General features: G+C 47.3%; 1 protein-coding gene across 1 annotated transcript in view; it reads right to left on the reverse strand.

Annotated features, from left to right (window-relative positions):
• The window catches only part of LYPD6B (LY6/PLAUR domain containing 6B), a 286,358-nt gene that overhangs the window by 43,956 nt on the left and 220,169 nt on the right, over positions 1 to 22,233 (reverse strand). The window contains exon 5 of the mRNA XM_078683866.1: positions 2,816 to 2,914. Coding sequence (XP_078539992.1) covers positions 2,816 to 2,914 — 99 coding nt within the window. The remainder of the gene's footprint in view (positions 1 to 2,815; positions 2,915 to 22,233) is intronic.

Below are 22,233 nucleotides of genomic sequence, written 5' to 3' on the forward strand. Positions count from 1 at the left end.
TCCCGCACACTCTGTATAGCATGAGCAGCAGCACTGCAAGCTTCAGAAACACACACATGAATTGGCATCCTCTGGCATGATTTTCAGGTGCTACAACGTCACCCGGTGAGATTATCTCAACAGGGGCGGTCACAACCATTCGTGATGAGAAAGCTGAGAATCGGGTAGAAAATCTACTTGATTGGCACCAAAGACGGAGCACCCTCTAGCATGCCGCACGGTGCTGTTCACACTGATTTTGCAGTGCGTAACAAGGTCCCAGTGCTACAAATCAGTGCAAGCAGCTCAAAGTACTGATTTCTGCCCATCGCGGAACTCCACAGAATCTCACAGAGTTTTAATGTTACTACGTGCAACTCTGAGGAGTCAAACTCCACGAGTTCCACCGACCCCTAACTCTCCCTCTCTCTTACAAAACAGTGACAAATAGGGATGCAGTAAATAGAATCTGCTTTATACCCCACACAGATGCTACAGTACAGACAACAACAGTGCTGTACCTGTTCACATGCAGAACAGGTACCAAAAGCATAGCAGAAAGGCAAGCTTCTCTCACATACGTAGAGCAGAAACAACATGGTCAGCAATGCTATAAGACTCCCCCTCACACATGAGATGTAAAGCAAAGGTAAACCCACACCCCAAAATACATGGGAGGAGGCACTCTTGCAGTGGACTGACGGTTGGGGGGCTGCATCACTGGAAGATGTTTTTAGTGACACTTGTGTGATGCAGGCAATCTTGATGTTTTTTTTTACTAATTGGTGGTTACACTGATCACATCGGTGATTGGAATTAGGGTAGGCTGAAGTCTACCATTGGTTTGTGTGGCATGAAAGATTGGCACAAGGAGGAAGAGGCAGAAGGGCAATAAAACCTTCAGGGCTAGGGTGGTTCTTCCTCTTTGGGAGCTGAAAAGCTTCCTACACTTCCTGCTGCGCTCTGAGCACATCATTGTTTTTCCAGTTTAGGAAGAATATTTTGGGTTTCATGTAAGTGGGTTTGAAGCGCCAAACATGTATGCTTGTCATAGCTGAGATGCAAATTCAGCCTCTAGAAATGCTGACCTCCAATTTAGAATGTTTGTCAGGTTCGTTTTTGCATTAATATATTGGCTACAGTAGGAGGCTTAATTACAAGCCACAATTGGTCAAATGACCAGTTCATTTACTAGGAATTACAGCTGTACTTTTTATCTTCTCTTTCCATGGCACCACAGACATCTCCTGAATAGGACATATCTAAAAAATGTCATTGGCCTACAGTAAAGCTTAATAATGGGTGGAAACATGTTAACATTACACTGTGGAGCTGTATAGCAGAAGATCTCTAGGATATTATGTTTACCCATGCAACTGAGGAGTTTGCAATAAAATACACAATTTCACTCACCCTATAGACGTTTAACCTTTTGTGAAACAAACACACACACACACACACACACACAGGAAGGGTTGGTGTATAAACATGTTCCACTACATAAACTACGGGGTTATAATCTTGACTCTGTTCCTATGTATAATGCATATCAAACAAAGGTACCCCTGTAGAAACCGATGTGCTTGCCGTTGTTAGATAATATTGTCCCCAGAAGCAATGGGGAAAACCAACAAAAACACTCAGAGAAAAAAGTTAGGTTGAGCTCTCTCTTTCTGCACATTCAATCAGACCTACATAGGTAAATATAATCAGTTACAAACATTCCTAATGGAGAAAAAACGAAAGAAGACACCTCATGAAAATACCAAAAAGGGGAGTTTGAGACACACTTCAAAGCACCTCCCAGGCTTCCCATCATCTGTGCAGGGCCGGCCTAAGGCATGTGCAAGCTGTGCACCTGCACAGGGCCGCCAAACCCCAGGGGCCGCCACGCCGATATATATCCTTAGATACATATTTGCGTGGCGGCCCCTGGCAGGGATTTGGCGGCCTCGGGCCCCCTACCTACACTCCCTGCTCAGGGCCTCCGTGAGAATAGAGCCGGCCCTGATCTGTGTGTTCTTTCACACAAACTTGCAGGGATTGGACCAGGGTGGGACTGAGAAACTATGTTTAACTTTCCCTGCAAATGACTACTATCGCTTGCTAGTTATGGGAGCCGAAAGTGTCGCTGGTGTGCCGCCTCCACACTAATGACCCAAACTGCAATTCCTAGGTATGTGTTTTTAGAAAAGCCTAAAATGGAAATTTAAAGTGGTGAAAAGACAAGGCTCATGTAATACTTTTGCTTCACGCTACACATGGCTCAGATGTGGCGTGAGATCAAGAGACAGTCATTGTAGGGTGGTGGAAGAAAGCGGCAATAGGTTGACTCAAAACTGGGAAACCTTGGTATTCGGTTACCCTGGTGTTGCCCACCCCTGCATTATGGTACTAAGAAGAAAAACAATAGACCCTTGCATTTATTGTTACAAATTAGACACCAGTTTTGGACCAGCCTAGGGTGGCTGCGGGCAACAAGAATTTAGACAGGTTAAGTGCTATTTTAAAAGTGAGATTAGGAAATGTATTATACTTTATTCTTAGTCCTACTTTCGTTCTAAATCAGATTATAAACCCTTAGTTGATGCAGAAGTGTTTAATTAATTTCTTCCTAAGAGATTTTTTAAAAAAATAAGAAAATAAAAATAAAAATATATCCCTGCAACCCCAATACATCATTAGATAGATATTGTAGTTATGAAATATAAAGCCCCTAATAATCGGTGCAAATGGCATAAGCCTTTTTTATTTTATTATTTGCCATTTTATAGCGCACATTCTGGCATATGTATGACATCTTTAAAAAAAATAATCACCAATGACAACCACTTACGTTGAGGACACCACTTGTCTTCGGCCCATCGGTTGCAGTTATAATTGTCCGCCACGTTTTCGCAGGTGAAACACTTAAAACTGTTTGGAAACGGAGTGGCTTTAAGAAATAAATTTGAAGAAGGAAGGTTAAAAAATAGAAAATCATGCGTTACAATTCACAATAATTAGTGTGTGAGGGAGGTGGGTGTGGTGGATAATTTTCATGCACAGACAGAGAGACTGGTTGTACTGTTTGCAATGGATATGGAAATAGACATTTTCTATAAAATATTTTTTTTTAAATCACAATAAATATAAAGCAGCGGAAAAAGCAGACTATGACTAAACATTCAGAGGCCTATTCACAAAAACATGTAAGAGTTTGTAAAGAAGTACTTGTATAGATGTCTTTAATTTACTCTTACCTGCCATTTTGACTTTGCCCTGAAACATCTAATATGGGAATACAATTCGAGTCACATAGGGGCAGATGTATCATCCGTTTTTTTTGCCGCAAACGCTGTGATTCACAAAAAGCAGCGTTTGCGACAAAAAAATCAGCAAATGCGATATATGAAGAAAATCGCATTGCAAAATTAAGGAATCGCAAAATTTGTGATTCCTTAATTTTGCGCAAGCATTTAAGGAATCGCAAAAAGCGATTCCTTAAATGCTATGTAAGAAGCAATCAAGTTTTGCATTTTCACATTAAGAAATCGCAAATTACCACCAACTTGTAGTTGGTGGTAATTTGCGATTCCTTTTACAAATGCACTTTTTGGCATTTGTAAAGGTGCCATGTGGTGCTCATTCATGCCCTTAGGGCATGTATGTGCGCCATATGCGCACACATGTCAATTTCAGGGGTGCAGCAGGGTGTCCTTAAGAGACCTTTGCACCATTGAAATGATTCTCAATTTGCGATTAGCAAATTACGAATCGCAAATTAAGAATAACTTCCCATTCGTTCCTATGGGCCTCCTGGCCCATTGAAATGAATGGGAAAAAATTCCTTAATTGTGATTTGCAATTTGCTAATCGCGATTAAGGAATTTTAAGAAATCGTCAAAAAAATGCGATTTTCTACATACATCCCTATTTGCTAATCTCAAATAGCGATTTCTAAAAAAATCGCTATTTGAGATTCACAAATCAGGACGTTGATACAGCTGCCCCATAGTTACACCATTAATTAAAATGGACATGACTGTGCCTCTTTACACTTTCAATTATATAGTGCTGGATGGTTTGGGGCAATTCACAAAGACATATAATACATAAAAGAGTACTCCTGTAGTACCTCTTTCCATTTTCATAAATGCTTTTGAGGATTGGCCACTGCATGTCTGAGGCTAGTTGTAAGCATATTCTGAAACTTAAGTGCTAGTCTCACCACCGCCAAATTTAACAAGCATTAGCATAGCCAATAGGTCTCGCCTTTGGGATCTTACACGTTTTTAGTTATGCTTTACATTATTGTGTGTGGAACATATTGTAGACCTGCATATTGGCATATTGTAGACCTGCATTGAGAAGTACTTATTTAAAGTGTTATTTTGTACGACTAAACTTCAGGGTACCTATGAACAATACTATTAATAGGGTAGCAAATTAAACTGGCAGGAGTTTGCACGCACCCTGCAGTGCAGTTTTTAAACCAAAAATTACATTCTAATGGGAGAATTGTGGCTCAATGGTTAGAGCGGCAGACCCTGATGCTGAGTTCTGGCCTGGGACCAGGGTTCAATTCCCGCCTCGGCGGGTCTTGGGCTCAATTTCCTCGGACCTGATAATTCTCGCCTCGGTGCCTATTCTAATCATGGGTCCCACTCTGCAACTCTGGGCAATAGCTTGCTTAATCTCCACAACGGCCCCAACAGCACGCAAAGCCCAATAGAAATAATGCTGGAAAAAAAGCCACAAGCACAAGCTTGTGAAAAGTCCAGTGTGATTACAAGACGCCAATTTCCTAGAGCAGAGCATGCGCGCTGCGCCAGGCTCGACCTAATCATTATATTACAACATTACTAACTATACCCTTGTATCGCTGTATTTGGCATCGGAGAAACATAAATGCAACCTTCCTTTTATATCTATGCAGGCAATGGAATGCAATACAAGATATGTTAATATATATATTTTCATTGAAAAAAACAAAAGTTAAAGGGACGTTATAATTAGGTGAAAATGTCAGTAAAAAGACAAACAACGCCCAAAACCACTGAAATTCAACAGTTATAGTGATCCCATGTAACGTTTGTGTGTTTTGTGAATAATATATATATATATATATATATAGATATATATATGAAAGCTCAAAATCCTCCCCAGTCCTCGGGAAAGAAGGCAGCACTCTCGGAAGTATTCAGCAAGCAGTGGTTTTATTTATCAAACAGTACACTGCAAATGTGGTGTGTGGCAGGACATGAATTTCTTAATTCTCCTTCCATCTTTACAATCCATCACCTGATAAGACAAGGTTCTTTTGCTAAAGGCGCAAGCCTTGCATCTTCCACAAGGGAAGAATACCTCAGCTTTCTGTAGTGACCCTGGTTTCTTTACTCCCGAATCCAGATGACTATGCACTAACTTCTCACGAAGAGGCCGGTCTCTTCGTGAGAAGTTGGTGCATAGTCACCATTTGCAGTGTACTGCCTTAAATGTCCCTGTGGGTTAAAATACATAGGGAGCACCATCAACCCCGTAAAACTGAGAATCCTGGATCATATGCGTGCCATCTCAAACAAGGATTTCTCTTATCCGGTAGCGCGTCACTTCTCCATTAAACATAAAAGTGACAGAAATCTATTGGAGTATTTTTGTTTAGATTTTGTACCTGAAAACTCGAGGGTAGGTGATAGATTGCAGAAACTGCAAAGGCTGGAATCCCTTTACATTTTAGATTTACAAACAAAAGTCCCGGAAGGCCTAAACAGTGGGGAGGAATTGGCAGTCCACCTAGGCAGTTGACGGGAGTGAACAATTGGAAGGTTTAAGTGGCATATATTGAACATCTGTTGGGTATATTGATTTCCATGGTCTAACTGAAATGATAACACTCTATTGGGAATCTGATTCTAAGCATGAACTCATTTGCATTCATGAATTTCTCATGAGTTTATTTCCGAAATATGGTGTGTTTCTTTGTTTTTCTAGTAAGGAGCACTATGTTGATTATCTGTTTTGTAAATGTTCTGTTTTGGGTTTAGTTTTTTCAAAATCAAGAGATTTGTTGTAAGTAGGCACATTAGAATTCAACTGGAAATTGTTTCTATACTAAGGAGGATGTAGAGGCAACCTATAATGGTTGCCATCGCCGATCCACATCAAGATTGGTCACATATGACGAGTCGAACTTTGTTCACGTCATCTGTGAGTTGTTATATGGTATTAACCATGTAAAGGTAACACCAGCAATTGCGGCTTTGTACTATTCCTGTAAGTTGGCGCCTCTAATTTTAGAGCCGTCAGAAGTCCTTCCTTAGTATCTGTTGACAATGTGCCTGCCTTCAAAATGGCGCCACGCAGCGCGTTAGATTGTAATACCGAAGAAGGAAGTTTTTCCGAAACGCGTCTGTTTGATAAATAAAACCACTGCTTGCTGAGTACTTCCGAGAGTGCTGCCTTCTTTCCCGAGGACTGGGGAGGATTTTGAGCTTTCATATGTATGCGGAACACCAACGCATGGCAGCACCCGTTTGATGAGTGGCTCGCTATCCGGTGTAAATGAGCAATAATGTATATATATATATATATATATCTATATACTTTCTTTGCCACACATATACAAAACAATGTAAATAAATAATGAGAGATGTTTAATGTTTTGTTGTTTCCAAGCATATGGTAGTAGACACCGCTGCAGGAAAGAGGGATTAACATTTGTGAATCATGTGCAAGTCTCATTCAAGTATCAAAGTCCCTGCTTATTATTCCAGTTTACTGTGGGGCACCCAGGGTTGCATCTGAGCTGCAGCATATTTACTAAGTTACTGCAGCACAGTAAAGTCCTGAAAGTGGGCCAGGGTCATCCAAAGTCAATGTATGAGGCATTTGTTATGCAACAGGGATTTTCAAATTCTAGATTTGCGACCGCCTAACATTAGTTACATGGGTGGTGAGCTGGGGTGGTGAACTGTAAGGAAAAGAAGATAACCATCCATGTCATTAGAATCCAAAATGCAAAACTTTTTTTAAGCAACCCGAGCTCCTTAAAGGAATTAGGGCAGCTTAACAAAAATCTTCAGTGAGAGTAGGCAATTGACCTCTCGACCACTGGCTACCCCCCTGAAGTTACCATCTCTTCCCCTTTGTCAATCAGTTAGCAACTGGTCAATGGTTTCTGGCCAGAATTGCAATCGCAATTGCAAACCATTGATACATCAGGGTTTGAATCGCTAATTGGAAGGGATACCCAAAACATGCCCCTTCCAAATAGTGATATGGAAACCATTTCTAAATCATAACTTTTCAGAATTGCTAATTCGGTTAAGTGCACTCCAAAACGTTTTTACCTGTCAGCTTTGCAGTTCAGGCCCTATGATCCTCATATAAGGTAAAACTATTTCGAGTTTCATATTTTTGTGTCCGTGTCGGTTTTATTTCTAGGGATAAAGAAAAGGCCATATAATCAATTTTCCTGCATGTGGCACAGTTATTTTCCCCACCCCAAGCTGTGTGTATTATGACAAACCTACAAGGAAATGGTCCATCAGCAGTTGCTGTTCATCTATTTGAAGGTCAAATGCTGCTAATAGGCATTCTGAAGTTACAAGAAACTATGGTGGTTTAAGGACTTAAAACCATCTAGATTGAACTATATATCTTTAGGTAAGAGGAATATTTTGATATTAATTGAGCAGTACAAATGGGCTGGAATATAAGTGGGATTCTTCTATCCTTTTGTGCCACCATTATTTCGAAACTATAGGTTTTAGATGAATTGTAGCAATGATGCAGTCAAGGTATCCTAACACTGATCTTCTTTCGTATGCAGGCATCCAAAATATTTCTCAGTTTGCATTTGAATAGGTGGAATGTGATGGGATCGTCAATAAGATGCCTAGTCAAACGTGCTCTTTATTTGTGGACTCTTTTAATTTCTTGTGTGTGTACTTCCATCAATCCGACGTAGTTCGTAAACAACATAATCCTTACTGTAAAAAATAGTTGCTTTGAATTGGCTAACATATTACCTGCTCAAAGCTCACCATTTAAGTGACAGTAAGTGTGTGAGAAAAAGAGTGTGTGTGTGTGTGTGCTTGCCTGCATGCATGCGTGTGTGTGTGTGTTTTTGCAAAAATGTAATAAAAGCATTTGGGACATGTTTGACATATTAACTATGAGTGTGCAAAATTAGCACCATGTAATTTAAGAAAACTTGCACGAGATTATGTTCAATTACATAAAATGCAAATTGTATCTGTTCTCCCTATATTTTAGCATAAACTGTGTCCTTGTGTCAATTTCTGGAGCAAAGGACACATTTAAACAAAAATACTGCAAATAATGGCCGCTCGCATTCTGTTGTTCCAGTGTATGGTAAATGTTTCCTGCAAATGGTGGGGCATATTCTCAAGGACTTATCGACGAGTTAGCAGCACATTATCGCAGCCAGAGTCGCAATAAATGCATCGCCCCATTCACAAGCTGGTGCTAACAGCCCATATCACCAGTTTACCTGCGAAAGCAGCAGCACAAATCATTGCCCCAGATGAACCCGGCAACTAACACTAATGAGATGCAGAGTAGGCGTACCGTGCAAAAAGCTGCGAAAACACCACACCGCAACATTCTCAAACAATAGCCTAATCGGCGATAAGATCACAAAACAGGCGATAAGGTGCGTTAGCAGCAGCAACTTAACAACTGCTCTGACCTGGTGTAAATTCGGACGACAACCTGCAACATGAAAGGGAGCATCTGAAGATCAACAGATGCCATGGAGCTACTGATCATGCAGCTCGGAGCCCTAACAGGGACACAACACCCACCGCCACCCCCAATGCCCGCCAACCCCCCCCCCCCCCCGGACCACCACAGAGGCAGCACATAACAAGACAGCGGACCTTCAGGAAATGCACCAGCCTCACAGACTTAACACCAGAGAATGTCATTGCCCACTACAGGCTCAAAAGGATGACCATCCTGCACATCCTGACCATCATTGCCTACAGGCTGACAGTACCAACACAGCGGAAAACCAACATCCCACCTCAGGCAAAACTGCTGGCTGTGCTGCACCTGTTGGCCTCTGGTACCTTCCAACCAACAACTGCCAGAGTCGGAGGAGTCTCACAGCCAGCCCTATCCAAGTTCCTCACACTTGTCCTGGATGCCATCATCAGCTTGGTACCCCAGAACCTATACTTCCCCCACACTGCACAGGAAAAGCTGGAGACCAAGCAAGGCTTCTATGCCGAAACTGCATACAATTACCGCAACAGAAAGCACACGCATTCCATCAATGTGCAGGCAATAGTGGACCACCAGGGACTCTTCACCAATGTCTTCGCCAACTACCCAGGCAGTGTGCATGATTCCTAAATCTTCAGACAATCCATCATCAAATAGCGCTTTGAGGCTGGTGTTAGACCACGAGCGACTTGTTCTCTGATCACACTACATCACCCATAATGCACTGCTAGGGAACAGGATTGTGTGCTGTCCCATGCTGCCTTGGGACTGGTCAGGTGATGGGGAGATTCTTATGCCTCCAGGTGTCAGCTAGCAGCGCTTGGCTTTCTTGCTCGCTTCCTGAGAATCTGTCCTGGTTTTCGAGACTCTTGGTGTATCCCAGCCTGTGCTTTTGTTGGTGTTTCAAGCTGGATTATTAGGAACTGAGCCCTTCACCATGTCCCACCTTATTCTTGATTCCTTTTTTTGTTTGTGGATTTTTTATAGACTTTGCAAGGCTTTCAAGACTCCCTGCCTCCTTTCTTGTGGCAGAAAGTTGGCCGCGAGGGTTTTGGAGCGAACGCGCGTTGGAAGTAAATGCGTATCGTATATCCCTTTTTCTGTTTGCCAAAGAAGAAACTTTGTTAAACGCGAGGACGCGTTAAAGACTTTTTCCCTTCAGGTGTTCCCGGCTCCTCTGTAATTGGATCCCTGTGACCGCGCTGTGCGCGTTGATTGCTGTTTCTTCCTACTGTCTTCCCTGAAGCTGCTGGAACTGGACTGCATTAGGATTGTGTTAGACCTGTCTGCTTCTGGGAAGACTCTAACCATTATTATTTATTTTTGTCCCCCTTAGCCTCCCAGAGTTTCTATTTTTTATTTTTACATATGTCCATCAGGAATTTTTTAAAGCTGTCAGGGGGCTAGGTGTTCCTTGGCGATGACGCCATTTTTCCCTCATAACCTGTGAGGCCTAGTCAGCCCCCTTGAAAATCTAGGGATCTCCAGAAACCTAAGATGGTGTCCACCAACTGCCATAACGGACACTACTGGAGGACAGGTCCATAGGATAACATTAGGGAACTTTCTAGAATTGACTAGAGACTTCTGCAGGTCTCAGGCCACCCTATATAAGGCCAGTGACCAGCAGCCATTTTGTGCTGATCCAAGAGTGGAGGAGTGAGGCAGTGGTGAGAGGAGGTGGACACACTGAGAGCAGCTAGTTTGTCTCTGAGGCTGACAGTTTCTTCAGAGGGTTGTTCCCCCTTCAGCCTCTGACCAATCCCTCCCCATACATCCATTGCGGAGAAGAACAGCTAACTGAGTGGGTAGGGAGACCCTTCCTAACCTGCACCCCAGTGGAAGCTGACAGGACACTTTTACTGAAGAGCATTCTTAATTTCCCCCTTGCCAACGCTCACCTACCAGACTGAAGGAGAAGCTGTGGGCCCCACGTTGTGACTAGTGTCCTTGGTCGCGCTGAGAAGAAGGCGCATGTCAGGAGAACTTTGGCAGCCTAAAGGAGCGAGTCGCCGCTGCAAAGCGTGGTCCCTGTGGAGCCAGGTGAGGGGAGAGGCTGTGCAGGAAAAGCGGAGAACGTACAGCGCCGGGCGGGAACACTAATTCCTCGCGCCCGCGCTGGTTAACCCCTTTGCTGTGAGGAGGTGGAGCGGTGGAGGCGAGGCCTACGGGAGGCGTGTCTGAGGAGCGAGCAGCCTCCGTGTTCCGCCGGCCTGGGTGACGCCGCGGGAAGCGTCCGTGCATCGCGCATGCCCAGTGGAGTGTTGGCGCTACTCAGAGGAAGCTGAGGAGAACCGGCGGAAGGCAGGACAGCCTTTCACCAGCGGAGCGAGAAGTGAATGCGCCGATCGTCAGCGAGGCCCCCCTTCGCCCAGCGCTGGAAAGCGGAAGCGCACCTGAGAAGAAGAAGCGCACGCAGCCCCCTCACGCCCAGCTACCGGAGCAAGTACAACACGCTAATCGACAACCAAGCCCCCCTTGGCCCAGCGCTGCACAGTGGAAGCGCGCCTGGTACTGAAAGTTCAACAAGCCCCCCAAGTAAGCCGGGTAGTGTGGGAGCGGGAGGCGGCAGTGCTGAGTGCCGAAGAAGCAAGACAGTGGGGCTACGACCCCAGCAATTAACTGAACAGTCCAGGAAAGCCTGATTTGAGGAAGCGAGCTAGTGAACTGCCTAATGTAGAGTAAAAATATCCAATATTTGGCTTAGAGGAGAGAGGAGGAAGCTGTGCAGGGAACCACAGGGTTCCTGAGTAAAAACCCTTACAGACTATTGGTAACTGAGGGAGTAGATCCTCTACCAGATAGGCGTAGCCTGGAAATTAATTAGAGGGGAGCCTTGCTAATACTATTGTGTCTTCCTTTTAGTTACTTAACTGGTGGGTTATGCTGTGAAGATCTACCTCCAGTAGAGGTCTGTCGAGTTGAGCAGTTACTTAAGAGCTGTGGGGTAATGTACTTGCTAATGAGTATTTAAAAACGTATTGAACTGTCAGACTGCATTTTCCTTTCTGTAAAGTTCTAGTGAAGTATACTGTGTCCTGAATAACTCTAAACCTTAAATGTACCGTTGATTCTTAAATCCTGAACAGGAAAAATATTGAAGTGTGATTTGTATTTCATGTAAAAGGTGCAATTTGATTGTCTTTCCTCCCTGACTAAAAAGTATAACAAGAAAAGCATATTATTTTTATAAAAGGTAACGGTATTTTTCCAAACATTGGTGTTGTGTCTTTTGTTTTAGTGGTTCATCACTGAGTTACTGTGAGTGAGACTTGTAAGTACTTAACCAACGCCTTGAGTTAGCTGTAGCCACTACTGTGCCAAGCTACCCTATGTAGACTTGGGTAATCTAGGTCCAACATATTGGTGTTTCAGCGGTGGGATCACGGATTTGTGCTTACACTCACTTAGTAGTAACGCAGTGCCAACCACGGGACCCCACCTGGAGTTTTCTCTCTGCGGCACTCCTAATTTATATTTTTGATTTTTCTAAATTTACTTCTGGTGGTGGGTGGAGGTTAACCTCAGGTCACTTCGTGGTTTTCTCCTGTGAGTAATTTTATACCATGGCAAAGCTGGAGGTGAATCTTAAAGAGTTGGAAGCCAATACTGTGGCCCAACTCAGGGATTGGTGTCAGCAGAACGGGGTATTTTTCAATAAAGGTGCCAAGAAAGGAGAGTTGCTGACAAGCATAAGGGCATGGTTAGAAGCTCGCCTAAGGGAGGAACCAGAAATGGAAGTGGGTGATGGGGACACTGTTACTGAGGCTGCATTGCTGAACCAAATGGGGAGAGGGAATCTTCTAACAGGTCCCAGGATACCTTCAAGGGCAAGCAGCAGCGTTTCAGACAGGGGCTTAACCGAAGCCGAGCTGGAAGATAGGAGGGAGGAGAGGAGGTTGAAAATAGAACTAGCCAGGATGGATATGGAAAGGGAGGATAGGAGGTTGGCGCATGAGCGAACCATCAAAGAGATGGATTTACAAGCCCTAAACCGAGGATCCCCCAAATCAGAGAATGGTGGCAGCGATACCCAGACCAACATCAAAGAACCTAGACCGTACCTACCAAAAGATATTATGGCTTGTTATGTACCCAGTGACGACATTGCTAAGTGGCTAGCCGCCTACGAGGTCTCGCTAAGGGCCCATGGGATTCTGGAAGTCCACTGGGGAGGTGGGTTGTACAAATACATGCCCCCCACTGGCAGGGATACTTTGTTGGCTCTTGACCAGAGTGAACAGACCTACTATCCGGCTATGAAATCAGCGCTGCTCAAGAAGTTTGGGTTGACCCCTGAGAAATATAGGCAAAAGTTCCGGGGTAGCTACAAGCTGGGCACGCAAAACTGGGTAGATTTCTTGGACTACGCCAGGAAGGCCCTGGAGGGTTGGGTAAGAGGCAGCGAAGTAGGAGACTATGAGGGACTATATGACCTCATACTCAAGGAACACCTACTCGAGAAGTGTCTTCCCGAACTAAGACAGCATCTGGTGGACAGCAAGCTGACCAGCCCCAGGAAGCTTGCTGAGGAGGCGGACATCTGGGTTAGTACCCGGGTGTCGACTAAGGGGACTGGAGGGAATTCCCAGAAGCAAGGACAGGGCGCCCCCCAGAGGAAAGAGGGAGGGGAAACTAAGAGGGAGTTCTCAAAAGGGCCACAAAATACTTCGCAAGGAAGGGGCAGAGGATTCATCCCCAAGAGTAACCCCCCTCGCAACCCTACCCCTGGCCAAAGCCAGCAGCCAAGGGTTGTTCATTGTTTTGAGTGTGGTGGTGTGGGACACTATAAAGGAGATGTGAGATGCCCAAAAAGACCACCCCCTCCCACTGGAGGAAAAGCCCCGGGAATCACTAGTGTAGTGCTCGGGGAGGAGATACCTTTGGTTAATGGAGGGGAGCGGGCGGGTGTCACCTTAGTGTCCCTGGGAGATAAGGAGATGGTTCCCAAGACCCAGCTGCCCTCTAATACTACTAAGTATGAGCAGTGGGTCACCATCAATGGCCGTAGAGGGGAGGCTCTGAGAGACACAGGAGCCAGCATGACTATGGTAAGGAGTCAGCTGGTGTCTCCAGAGCAGGTCGTCCCAGATGTACTCCATCCCGCCGTAATGGCTGACGGCAGATTGGGCCACTACCCTGTGGCTGAGGTTCCCTTTGAGTGGGGAGGGGTTGCAGGTCCACTTCGAGTTGCCGTAAGCCCTGCCGTGCCTGTTGACTGCCTGTTAGGGAATGATATGGAGCACAATGCTTGGAGGAGGGTGGAGTACCAGACTCACTCTGAGATGCTGGGACCCCCTGACTGGACTTGTGTCAGCACAAGGTCCGCGACTGCCCGAAGGGGGAGTTCATTGACGCTGGAGCCTGGAACAATGGCCCAGCCGGCTGCCAGAGAGGAGAAGGACAGGAGGCCGGAGGACCCTGCCTCGACATCTCCACCTCGTGAGACAGCTGGACCACCTGCGGAGGTGGATCTGGAGTCCACCGGGGAGAATGTTGCTTCCCTGGAAAACCTACCCATCCCAACTGAATGGCACGTGGAGGGAGGACCTTCCCGGGAAGAGTTCTGCAAAGCTCAGAAAGAGTGTCCTACTCTCGAGGGGCTGCGGCAACAGGCCAACGCCCAGGCAGCGGGAAACATTGAAGGGAGCTACCAGATTTACTGGGAGGATGGACTCCTCTACAGTGAGCCCAAGGCACCTGGCCACGGTTCAGCCAGAGCCTTGGTGGTCCCTCAATGCTTTAGAGCCTTTCTACTGGAACTGGCTCATGAGATACCATTGGCAGGACACCTAGGACAGGACAAGACCTTTGCCCGGCTTGTCCCCCATTTCTACTGGCCTCGAATGAAAGTGGCGTCGGATACATATTGTCGGACGTGTGTGTCTTGCCAAGCCAGTGGGAAAACTGGGGTGAAGCTAAAAGCTCCCCTGGAACCACTACCCGTCGTTAGCACCCCCTTTGAGAGGGTGGGCATCGACATTGTAGGGCCATTGGATCCACCAACTTCAGCTGGACATCGGTTCATACTGGTTTTGGTGGATCATGCCACCCGGTACCCAGAGGCAATACCTCTGAGGACCATCACTGCACCTGCAGTGGCAAGGGCCCTGATGGGGATTTTCACCAGAGTGGGTTTCCCCAAGGAGGTCATTTCCGACAGGGGGACTAACTTCCTTTCAGCATACATGCGGGCCATGTGGAAGGAGTGCGGCGTTACCTATCGGTTTACCACTCCCTATCACCCACAAACCAATGGTCTTGTGGAAAGGTTTAACAAAACCTTGAAAGGTATGATACGGAGTCTACCTGAGAGCCTACGGAGGAAATGGGACATCCTCCTACCCTGTCTCTTGTTTTCCTACAGGGAAGTGCCACAGAAGGGAGTGGGCTTCAGCCCCTTCGAACTTTTGTACGGGCACCCTGTAAGGGGACCTCTCAGTCTGGTGAAAGACGGATGGGAACAGACTCCCAGGAAGCTTCCCCAGGACGTGGTGAGCTATATGCTGGCCTTCCGGAGCCAAATGGCTAAGTTGTGGAAGCAGGCTTCAGACAACCTGGAGGCCAGCCAAGCAGTTATGAAAGAGTGGTATGACCACAACGCTCACCCAGTGGAACTGGAGCCCGGACAGAAAGTGTGGGTAATGGAACCAGGAGAGCTAAATGCCCTTCAGGACCGTTGGACAGGCCCCTTTGAGGTTTTGGAGAAAAAGGGGAAGGCTACCTATTTGGTGGATCTTAAGACCCCGAGGCAGCCCCTCAGGGTGTTGCATGCCAATCGTCTCAAGCCACATCATGAGAGGCCCGAGGTTGTCTTAATGCTGGTGACCGATGGAGCAGAGGAAGAAGAAAGTGAACCTCTCCCTGATCTTCTCTCGTACAAAGAAAAAGATGGATCAGTGGAGGGAGTGATTCTCTCGCCATCCCTGACTTCTGAACAGCAAAGTGATTGCCGCCAGATCCTGGAGCAATTTTCTCCCCTGTTCTCCCTTGTCCCAGGTAGGACCCACCTGTGTACCCATGACGTGGACACAGGAGACAGCCCACCTGTGAAATCTAAAATCTACCGGCTGTCGGACAAGGTGAAGGCCAACATCAAAAGTGAAGTCGCCAAGATGCTGGAGCTAGGGGTGATTGAACCCTCTGGTAGCCCTTGGTCTAGCCCGGTGGTTTTGGTACCAAAAGCTGCCCCACCAGGCACCACACCTGAATTGAGATTCTGTGTGGACTACCGAGGCTTGAACTCAGTGACTAAAACTGATGCACATCCTATCCCACGGGCGGATGAGCTTATTGACCGGCTGGGAGCTGCCCAATACCTAAGTACCTTTGACCTAACTTCAGGGTACTGGCAGATTTCCCTTACCGAGGAGGCGAAGGAAAGGTCAGCCTTCTCTACACCTGAGGGACACTACCAATTTCGTGTGATGCCCTTTGGGCTCAAGAATGCCCCTGCCACTTTTCAGCGGCTGGTGAACAGGGTCCTTTCGGGAATGGAAGCTTTTTCTGCTGCATACCTGGACGACATTGCTGTCTTCAGCAGCAGCTGGGAGGACCATTTGCAGCACCTGCAAGCTGTTCTTCATGCCCTCCAACAGGCTGGCTTGACCATCAAGGCCAGCAAGTGTCAGATCGGACAAGGGTCGGTGGTGTACCTAGGTCACTTGGTGGGCAGGGGGACGGTGCAGCCCCTCCAGGCAAAGATTGAGACCATCATCGCCTGGGAGCCCCCCAAGACTCAAACCGAGGTCCGAGCCTTCCTGGGCCTCACTGGATACTACCGTCGCTTCGTGAAGGGGTATGGCACTATCGTGGCCCCCCTCACTGAACTTACTTCCAAGAAGCAACCCCGACGGGTAGTCTGGACAGAGGCTTGCCAGCGAGCCTTCGTGACCTTGAAACAAGCATTGTGTTCCGCTCCCATTCTCAAGGCCCCTAATTTTGCTAGAGAATTCATTGTCCAAACAGATGCGTCAGAACATGGCATTGGGGCAGTGTTATCGCAGCTAAATGATGAGGGCTTGGATCAACCCGTGGTCTTCCTGTCTAGAAGGCTACTCCCCAGGGAAAGGAGATGGAGTACAATTGAGAGAGAAGCCTTTGCGGTGGTTTGGGCTCTGAAGAAGCTGCGACCATACCTGTTTGGTTCGCACTTCCTAGTTCAGACTGACCATCGCCCCCTTCGTTGGCTGATGCAAATGAAGGGGGAGAATCCCAAGTTGCTAAGGTGGTCCATCTCCCTACAGGGAATGGACTTTAGGGTGGAACACCGACCTGGGGCAGACCATGCCAACGCAGACGGTCTATCCAGGTATTTCCGCCTTAGTGATGAGGACTCCCAAGGGGTTGGGTAGTTCTCCCCACTTTCAGCTGGGGGGGACGCGTGTTAGACCTGTCTGCTTCTGGGAAGACTCTAACCATTATTATTTATTTTTGTCCCCCTTAGCCTCCCAGAGTTTCTATTTTTTATTTTTACATATGTCCATCAGGAATTTTTTAATGCTGTCAGGGGGCTAGGTGTTCCTTGGCGATGACGCCATTTTTCCCTCATAACCTGTGAGGCCTAGTCAGCCCCCTTGAAAATCTAGGGATCTCCAGAAACCTAAGATGGTGTCCACCAACTGCCATAACGGACACTACTGGAGGACAGGTCCATAGGATAACATTAGGGAACTTTCTAGAATTGACTAGAGACTTCTGCAGGTCTCAGGCCACCCTATATAAGGCCAGTGACCAGCAGCCATTTTGTGCTGATCCAAGAGTGGAGGAGTGAGGCAGTGGTGAGAGGAGGTGGACACACTGAGAGCAGCTAGTTTGTCTCTGAGGCTGACAGTTTCTTCAGAGGGTTGTTCCCCCTTCAGCCTCTGACCAATCCCTCCCCATACATCCATTGCGGAGAAGAACAGCTAACTGAGTGGGTAGGGAGACCCTTCCTAACCTGCACCCCAGTGGAAGCTGACAGGACACTTTTACTGAAGAGCATTCTTAATTTCCCCCTTGCCAACGCTCACCTACCAGACTGAAGGAGAAGCTGTGGGCCCCACGTTGTGACTAGTGTCCTTGGTCGCGCTGAGAAGAAGGCGCATGTCAGGAGAACTTTGGCAGCCTAAAGGAGCGAGTCGCCGCTGCAAAGCGTGGTCCCTGTGGAGCCAGGTGAGGGGAGAGGCTGTGCAGGAAAAGCGGAGAACGTACAGCGCCGGGCGGGAACACTAATTCCTCGCGCCCGCGCTGGTTAACCCCTTTGCTGTGAGGAGGTGGAGCGGTGGAGGCGAGGCCTACGGGAGGCGTGTCTGAGGAGCGAGCAGCCTCCGTGTTCCGCCGGCCTGGGTGACGCCGCGGGAAGCGTCCGTGCATCGCGCATGCCCAGTGGAGTGTTGGCGCTACTCAGAGGAAGCTGAGGAGAACCGGCGGAAGGCAGGACAGCCTTTCACCAGCGGAGCGAGAAGTGAATGCGCCGATCGTCAGCGAGGCCCCCCTTCGCCCAGCGCTGGAAAGCGGAAGCGCACCTGAGAAGAAGAAGCGCACGCAGCCCCCTCACGCCCAGCTACCGGAGCAAGTACAACACGCTAATCGACAACCAAGCCCCCCTTGGCCCAGCGCTGCACAGTGGAAGCGCGCCTGGTACTGAAAGTTCAACAAGCCCCCCAAGTAAGCCGGGTAGTGTGGGAGCGGGAGGCGGCAGTGCTGAGTGCCGAAGAAGCAAGACAGTGGGGCTACGACCCCAGCAATTAACTGAACAGTCCAGGAAAGCCTGATTTGAGGAAGCGAGCTAGTGAACTGCCTAATGTAGAGTAAAAATATCCAATATTTGGCTTAGAGGAGAGAGGAGGAAGCTGTGCAGGGAACCACAGGGTTCCTGAGTAAAAACCCTTACAGACTATTGGTAACTGAGGGAGTAGATCCTCTACCAGATAGGCGTAGCCTGGAAATTAATTAGAGGGGAGCCTTGCTAATACTATTGTGTCTTCCTTTTAGTTACTTAACTGGTGGGTTATGCTGTGAAGATCTACCTCCAGTAGAGGTCTGTCGAGTTGAGCAGTTACTTAAGAGCTGTGGGGTAATGTACTTGCTAATGAGTATTTAAAAACGTATTGAACTGTCAGACTGCATTTTCCTTTCTGTAAAGTTCTAGTGAAGTATACTGTGTCCTGAATAACTCTAAACCTTAAATGTACCGTTGATTCTTAAATCCTGAACAGGAAAAATATTGAAGTGTGATTTGTATTTCATGTAAAAGGTGCAATTTGATTGTCTTTCCTCCCTGACTAAAAAGTATAACAAGAAAAGCATATTATTTTTATAAAAGGTAACGGTATTTTTCCAAACATTGGTGTTGTGTCTTTTGTTTTAGTGGTTCATCACTGAGTTACTGTGAGTGAGACTTGTAAGTACTTAACCAACGCCTTGAGTTAGCTGTAGCCACTACTGTGCCAAGCTACCCTATGTAGACTTGGGTAATCTAGGTCCAACAGATTGACTTTAGTTTTTTTTTTGAACTTCGCATTAGCAGGCTTTATTTAATAAGGACTTCCGGAGATTGAAAACAGTATCACCGAACTACGAAATCACTGTCCTCATATTGGAATGTCACCAATTTATTTTATTTACGTTTGAGTAAATTCCTATTTTTCCGTCTTTTATGAGTTTGAGACCTAAGAAGATTTTGATACTACTATTTGCATATCCCTTCAGTCATTTAATCAGGTAAGTGTGGGATGGCACACAATCCTCATATTCGGAAGAGTAGTAATTAAGATAGTTCTCTAGTTTAATGAAACCCTGCAATTATTCTGTATGTTTTGTTTTCCCTGCAGAGCCTGCCTAGTACTGCCCTGTACATATATTCTTTAAAGAATTTCTTGGAGATACATCATTCTTAGGTCTCTTCATTTTCAGGAACTACCTACATCCTGAGGGTTTATGATTACACTGTGAGGTGGTAGTTTTTGGAAAGGTAAAGACAATAGCTTCGCTCCTGGGGAACAGCGACTTCTGCCTGGGACCATTAAAAATCCAGACAGCTGGCACCTACGGAAATGTACTGCTCATTGGTAAGTACCAAATTAACACACCACACACCTCAACTCCACCACCATGCCAATCACAACTCTGGGAATGCACATGTCACAAACTCACATACAACATGCCAAACAACATGCCTACCAGACACGACAGCACAACTTACTGTGGTAACCTGGGCTAGCCATGTACACAAGCCATCAACGGCATGGCACCTCAGCCACACATCAGCAGAATGTGGGGAGAGGTGAAGGAGGCAAGTGACCATGAATGAGACTGTACACAATGCCAAGTGTGGCGTGGATGTGCTGGACAGACTGCAGTATGCAGACCACAGACATATCCATATCGAAATACACTGCTGGTGGTGGTAGTGTAGTGGACAGTGGACGCAACTATGTCACCCCAGCCAGTGGAGAAGATCACAGAAATGTATGTAGCTTGTTACATCCCCCCTGTAAGTGTGTGTGGAGTCGGCTGGCCCGGCCTACACCAGGCTAGCTTAGGGGTGTGAATAAAAAGCACATAGCGCTGGGCGCGGTCTCATCTGGAATGGGCAACATCTCTGCCAGGGAGGCACCTCTCACCACGCCACGAGGCCGATGCCGGGAGAGACGGTGTGTGCGATCCTGTGCGCCTGCCGCAGCCCGGGCCGCTAGTCCCCGAACCAGTCTTGCCTGCCCCTGCGCATCCAGGCATAACTGCTCATCTGCCGACACCGTCGTGTGTCACGGAGGGCCCACCATGTACCGGTGCAAGCTCCAAACCCGAGGCCGCGACCTTGGCAGCCTCCTCAGACCATCACGGACTCCGCGAGCAAGGCCGCAATACTCCTTTCTCGTTGACGTACTCCACCGGCAGACACAGCGGACAAGTAGGTCACACAATTGGAACTGAGTCTTGATTACACAATGGCCGAGTACATATTTCATGGCAGAGTTTATAACACTATACTCCCTTCGATGTGGTGCCACCAACTCTTTGCATAGCATTCCAACCACACATGTCTGTGGGCCCTTGGTGACTTCGGCCTTCGGCCTACACTGTGGTCTACACTGCGGTCCAGCAGGCCTCACACCAATCCATGCAGTCCGTACCAGGCAAGAAATGGCATCGTCGCAGGCTGCTCACCCACTCAGGACTGGTGCCACTACCTCTGTCAGCCACAAATCTTCTCCACATGCCATTCCAACTATGTATGTTAGAGATCCAGGAGGAGCTGGCTGGACAGCAGTTGACCCACGCTGACCGCTGCCTCTGACCTACACTGCGGTCAAGAAGGTCACACATTTGGAACTGAGTCTTGATTTCTTCATGGCAGAGTTAATGTCAAAGTACGCAAGTAGAGGAGTAAGAGGAAGATGCGGGTCTGTTCGGAGGAAAAAAGGATCTCCATTACGGAGGTGATCGAACACTACCAACAACTGCACTGGTGCCACTAACTCTGTGCATCGCAAGCAGACGACACGTGGCTGTGGGCCACTGCTGACCGCTGCCTCTGGCACACACTGCAGTCGAGTACGCCACACAATTGGAACTGAGTCTTGATCTCTTCATGGCAGAGTTCATATCATTTTACAGGCCTCATTGCAGACTGCATCTCCTCCAGCTCTGGTGCCACTAACTCTGTGCCACGGAAGTCATGGAAACTCCCTGTTTGAACTTTGGTGGAGTCTGAGTCTATGGCCTGGGGGTTGTCTTCATCATGTAGTTGATACTGACATGGTGGAAAAAAGGAGTCTGTAGCATTCAACTCCTCCATTTGCCTGTTTCTGCTTGCTTCTGTCCTCTGCATCACGCCCTGGAAGGACACTTTCCACTGTCCCCCATAACACTCCACGACATTCTCCTTGGACATCAACAAGGACACGCTCAGCTCTCGTTGCCTTACCTCAGTGCACCGCAAGTCACCGTCCGGTGGCGGTGTGCCTGTGCATCCGGGGCCACTAACTTTGTGCAGCTCAAGTCATGGACCTTTGCTGTTTGAACTTTGAACTTCTGATTGTCTGATCACTGTAGTTGTTGCCAGCACCAATCAACCGCTGAGCGGTGGCTTACACTACCAGCACAGGCGTCACTGGACATGTGACCTTGGCAATAAAAGGGGCCGGTTGCACGTGCCCATAAGCAGTTCCACAAACAATCTCAGTGTGTCTGTGTGGTCATTATGTATGCATGAGGGTCCCGGGCCATACCACATTACATTGTGATGTGTACCGCGGGCGCAAACTTGTCTCCTCAGGCAGTGGGGTAGACCTGGGACATGTAGCTGTGTCGTACTCCCCTGTGAGCATAAGTGGAGTGGACAGGCGTACGGCAGTACAGTGTAGGGGTGTGGTTCTTCAACACATGGCTCTGGGCGTGGGTAAGTTTAGGCCTTGCCAAGGAAGTAACTAATGCATGCGTCTCTGTTGTAGTGTCTGCGCCACCCGTCCCGCAATGGACAATGTTGCTATGTAGCATAACCCCAGAGTGCAGGCTCAGCCGCAGGGGTTAATGACG

The sequence above is a fragment of the Lissotriton helveticus genome, chromosome 3_1, assembly GCF_964261635.1.
Source record: "Lissotriton helveticus chromosome 3_1, aLisHel1.1, whole genome shotgun sequence".
Taxonomy (NCBI): Eukaryota; Metazoa; Chordata; class Amphibia; order Caudata; family Salamandridae; genus Lissotriton; species Lissotriton helveticus.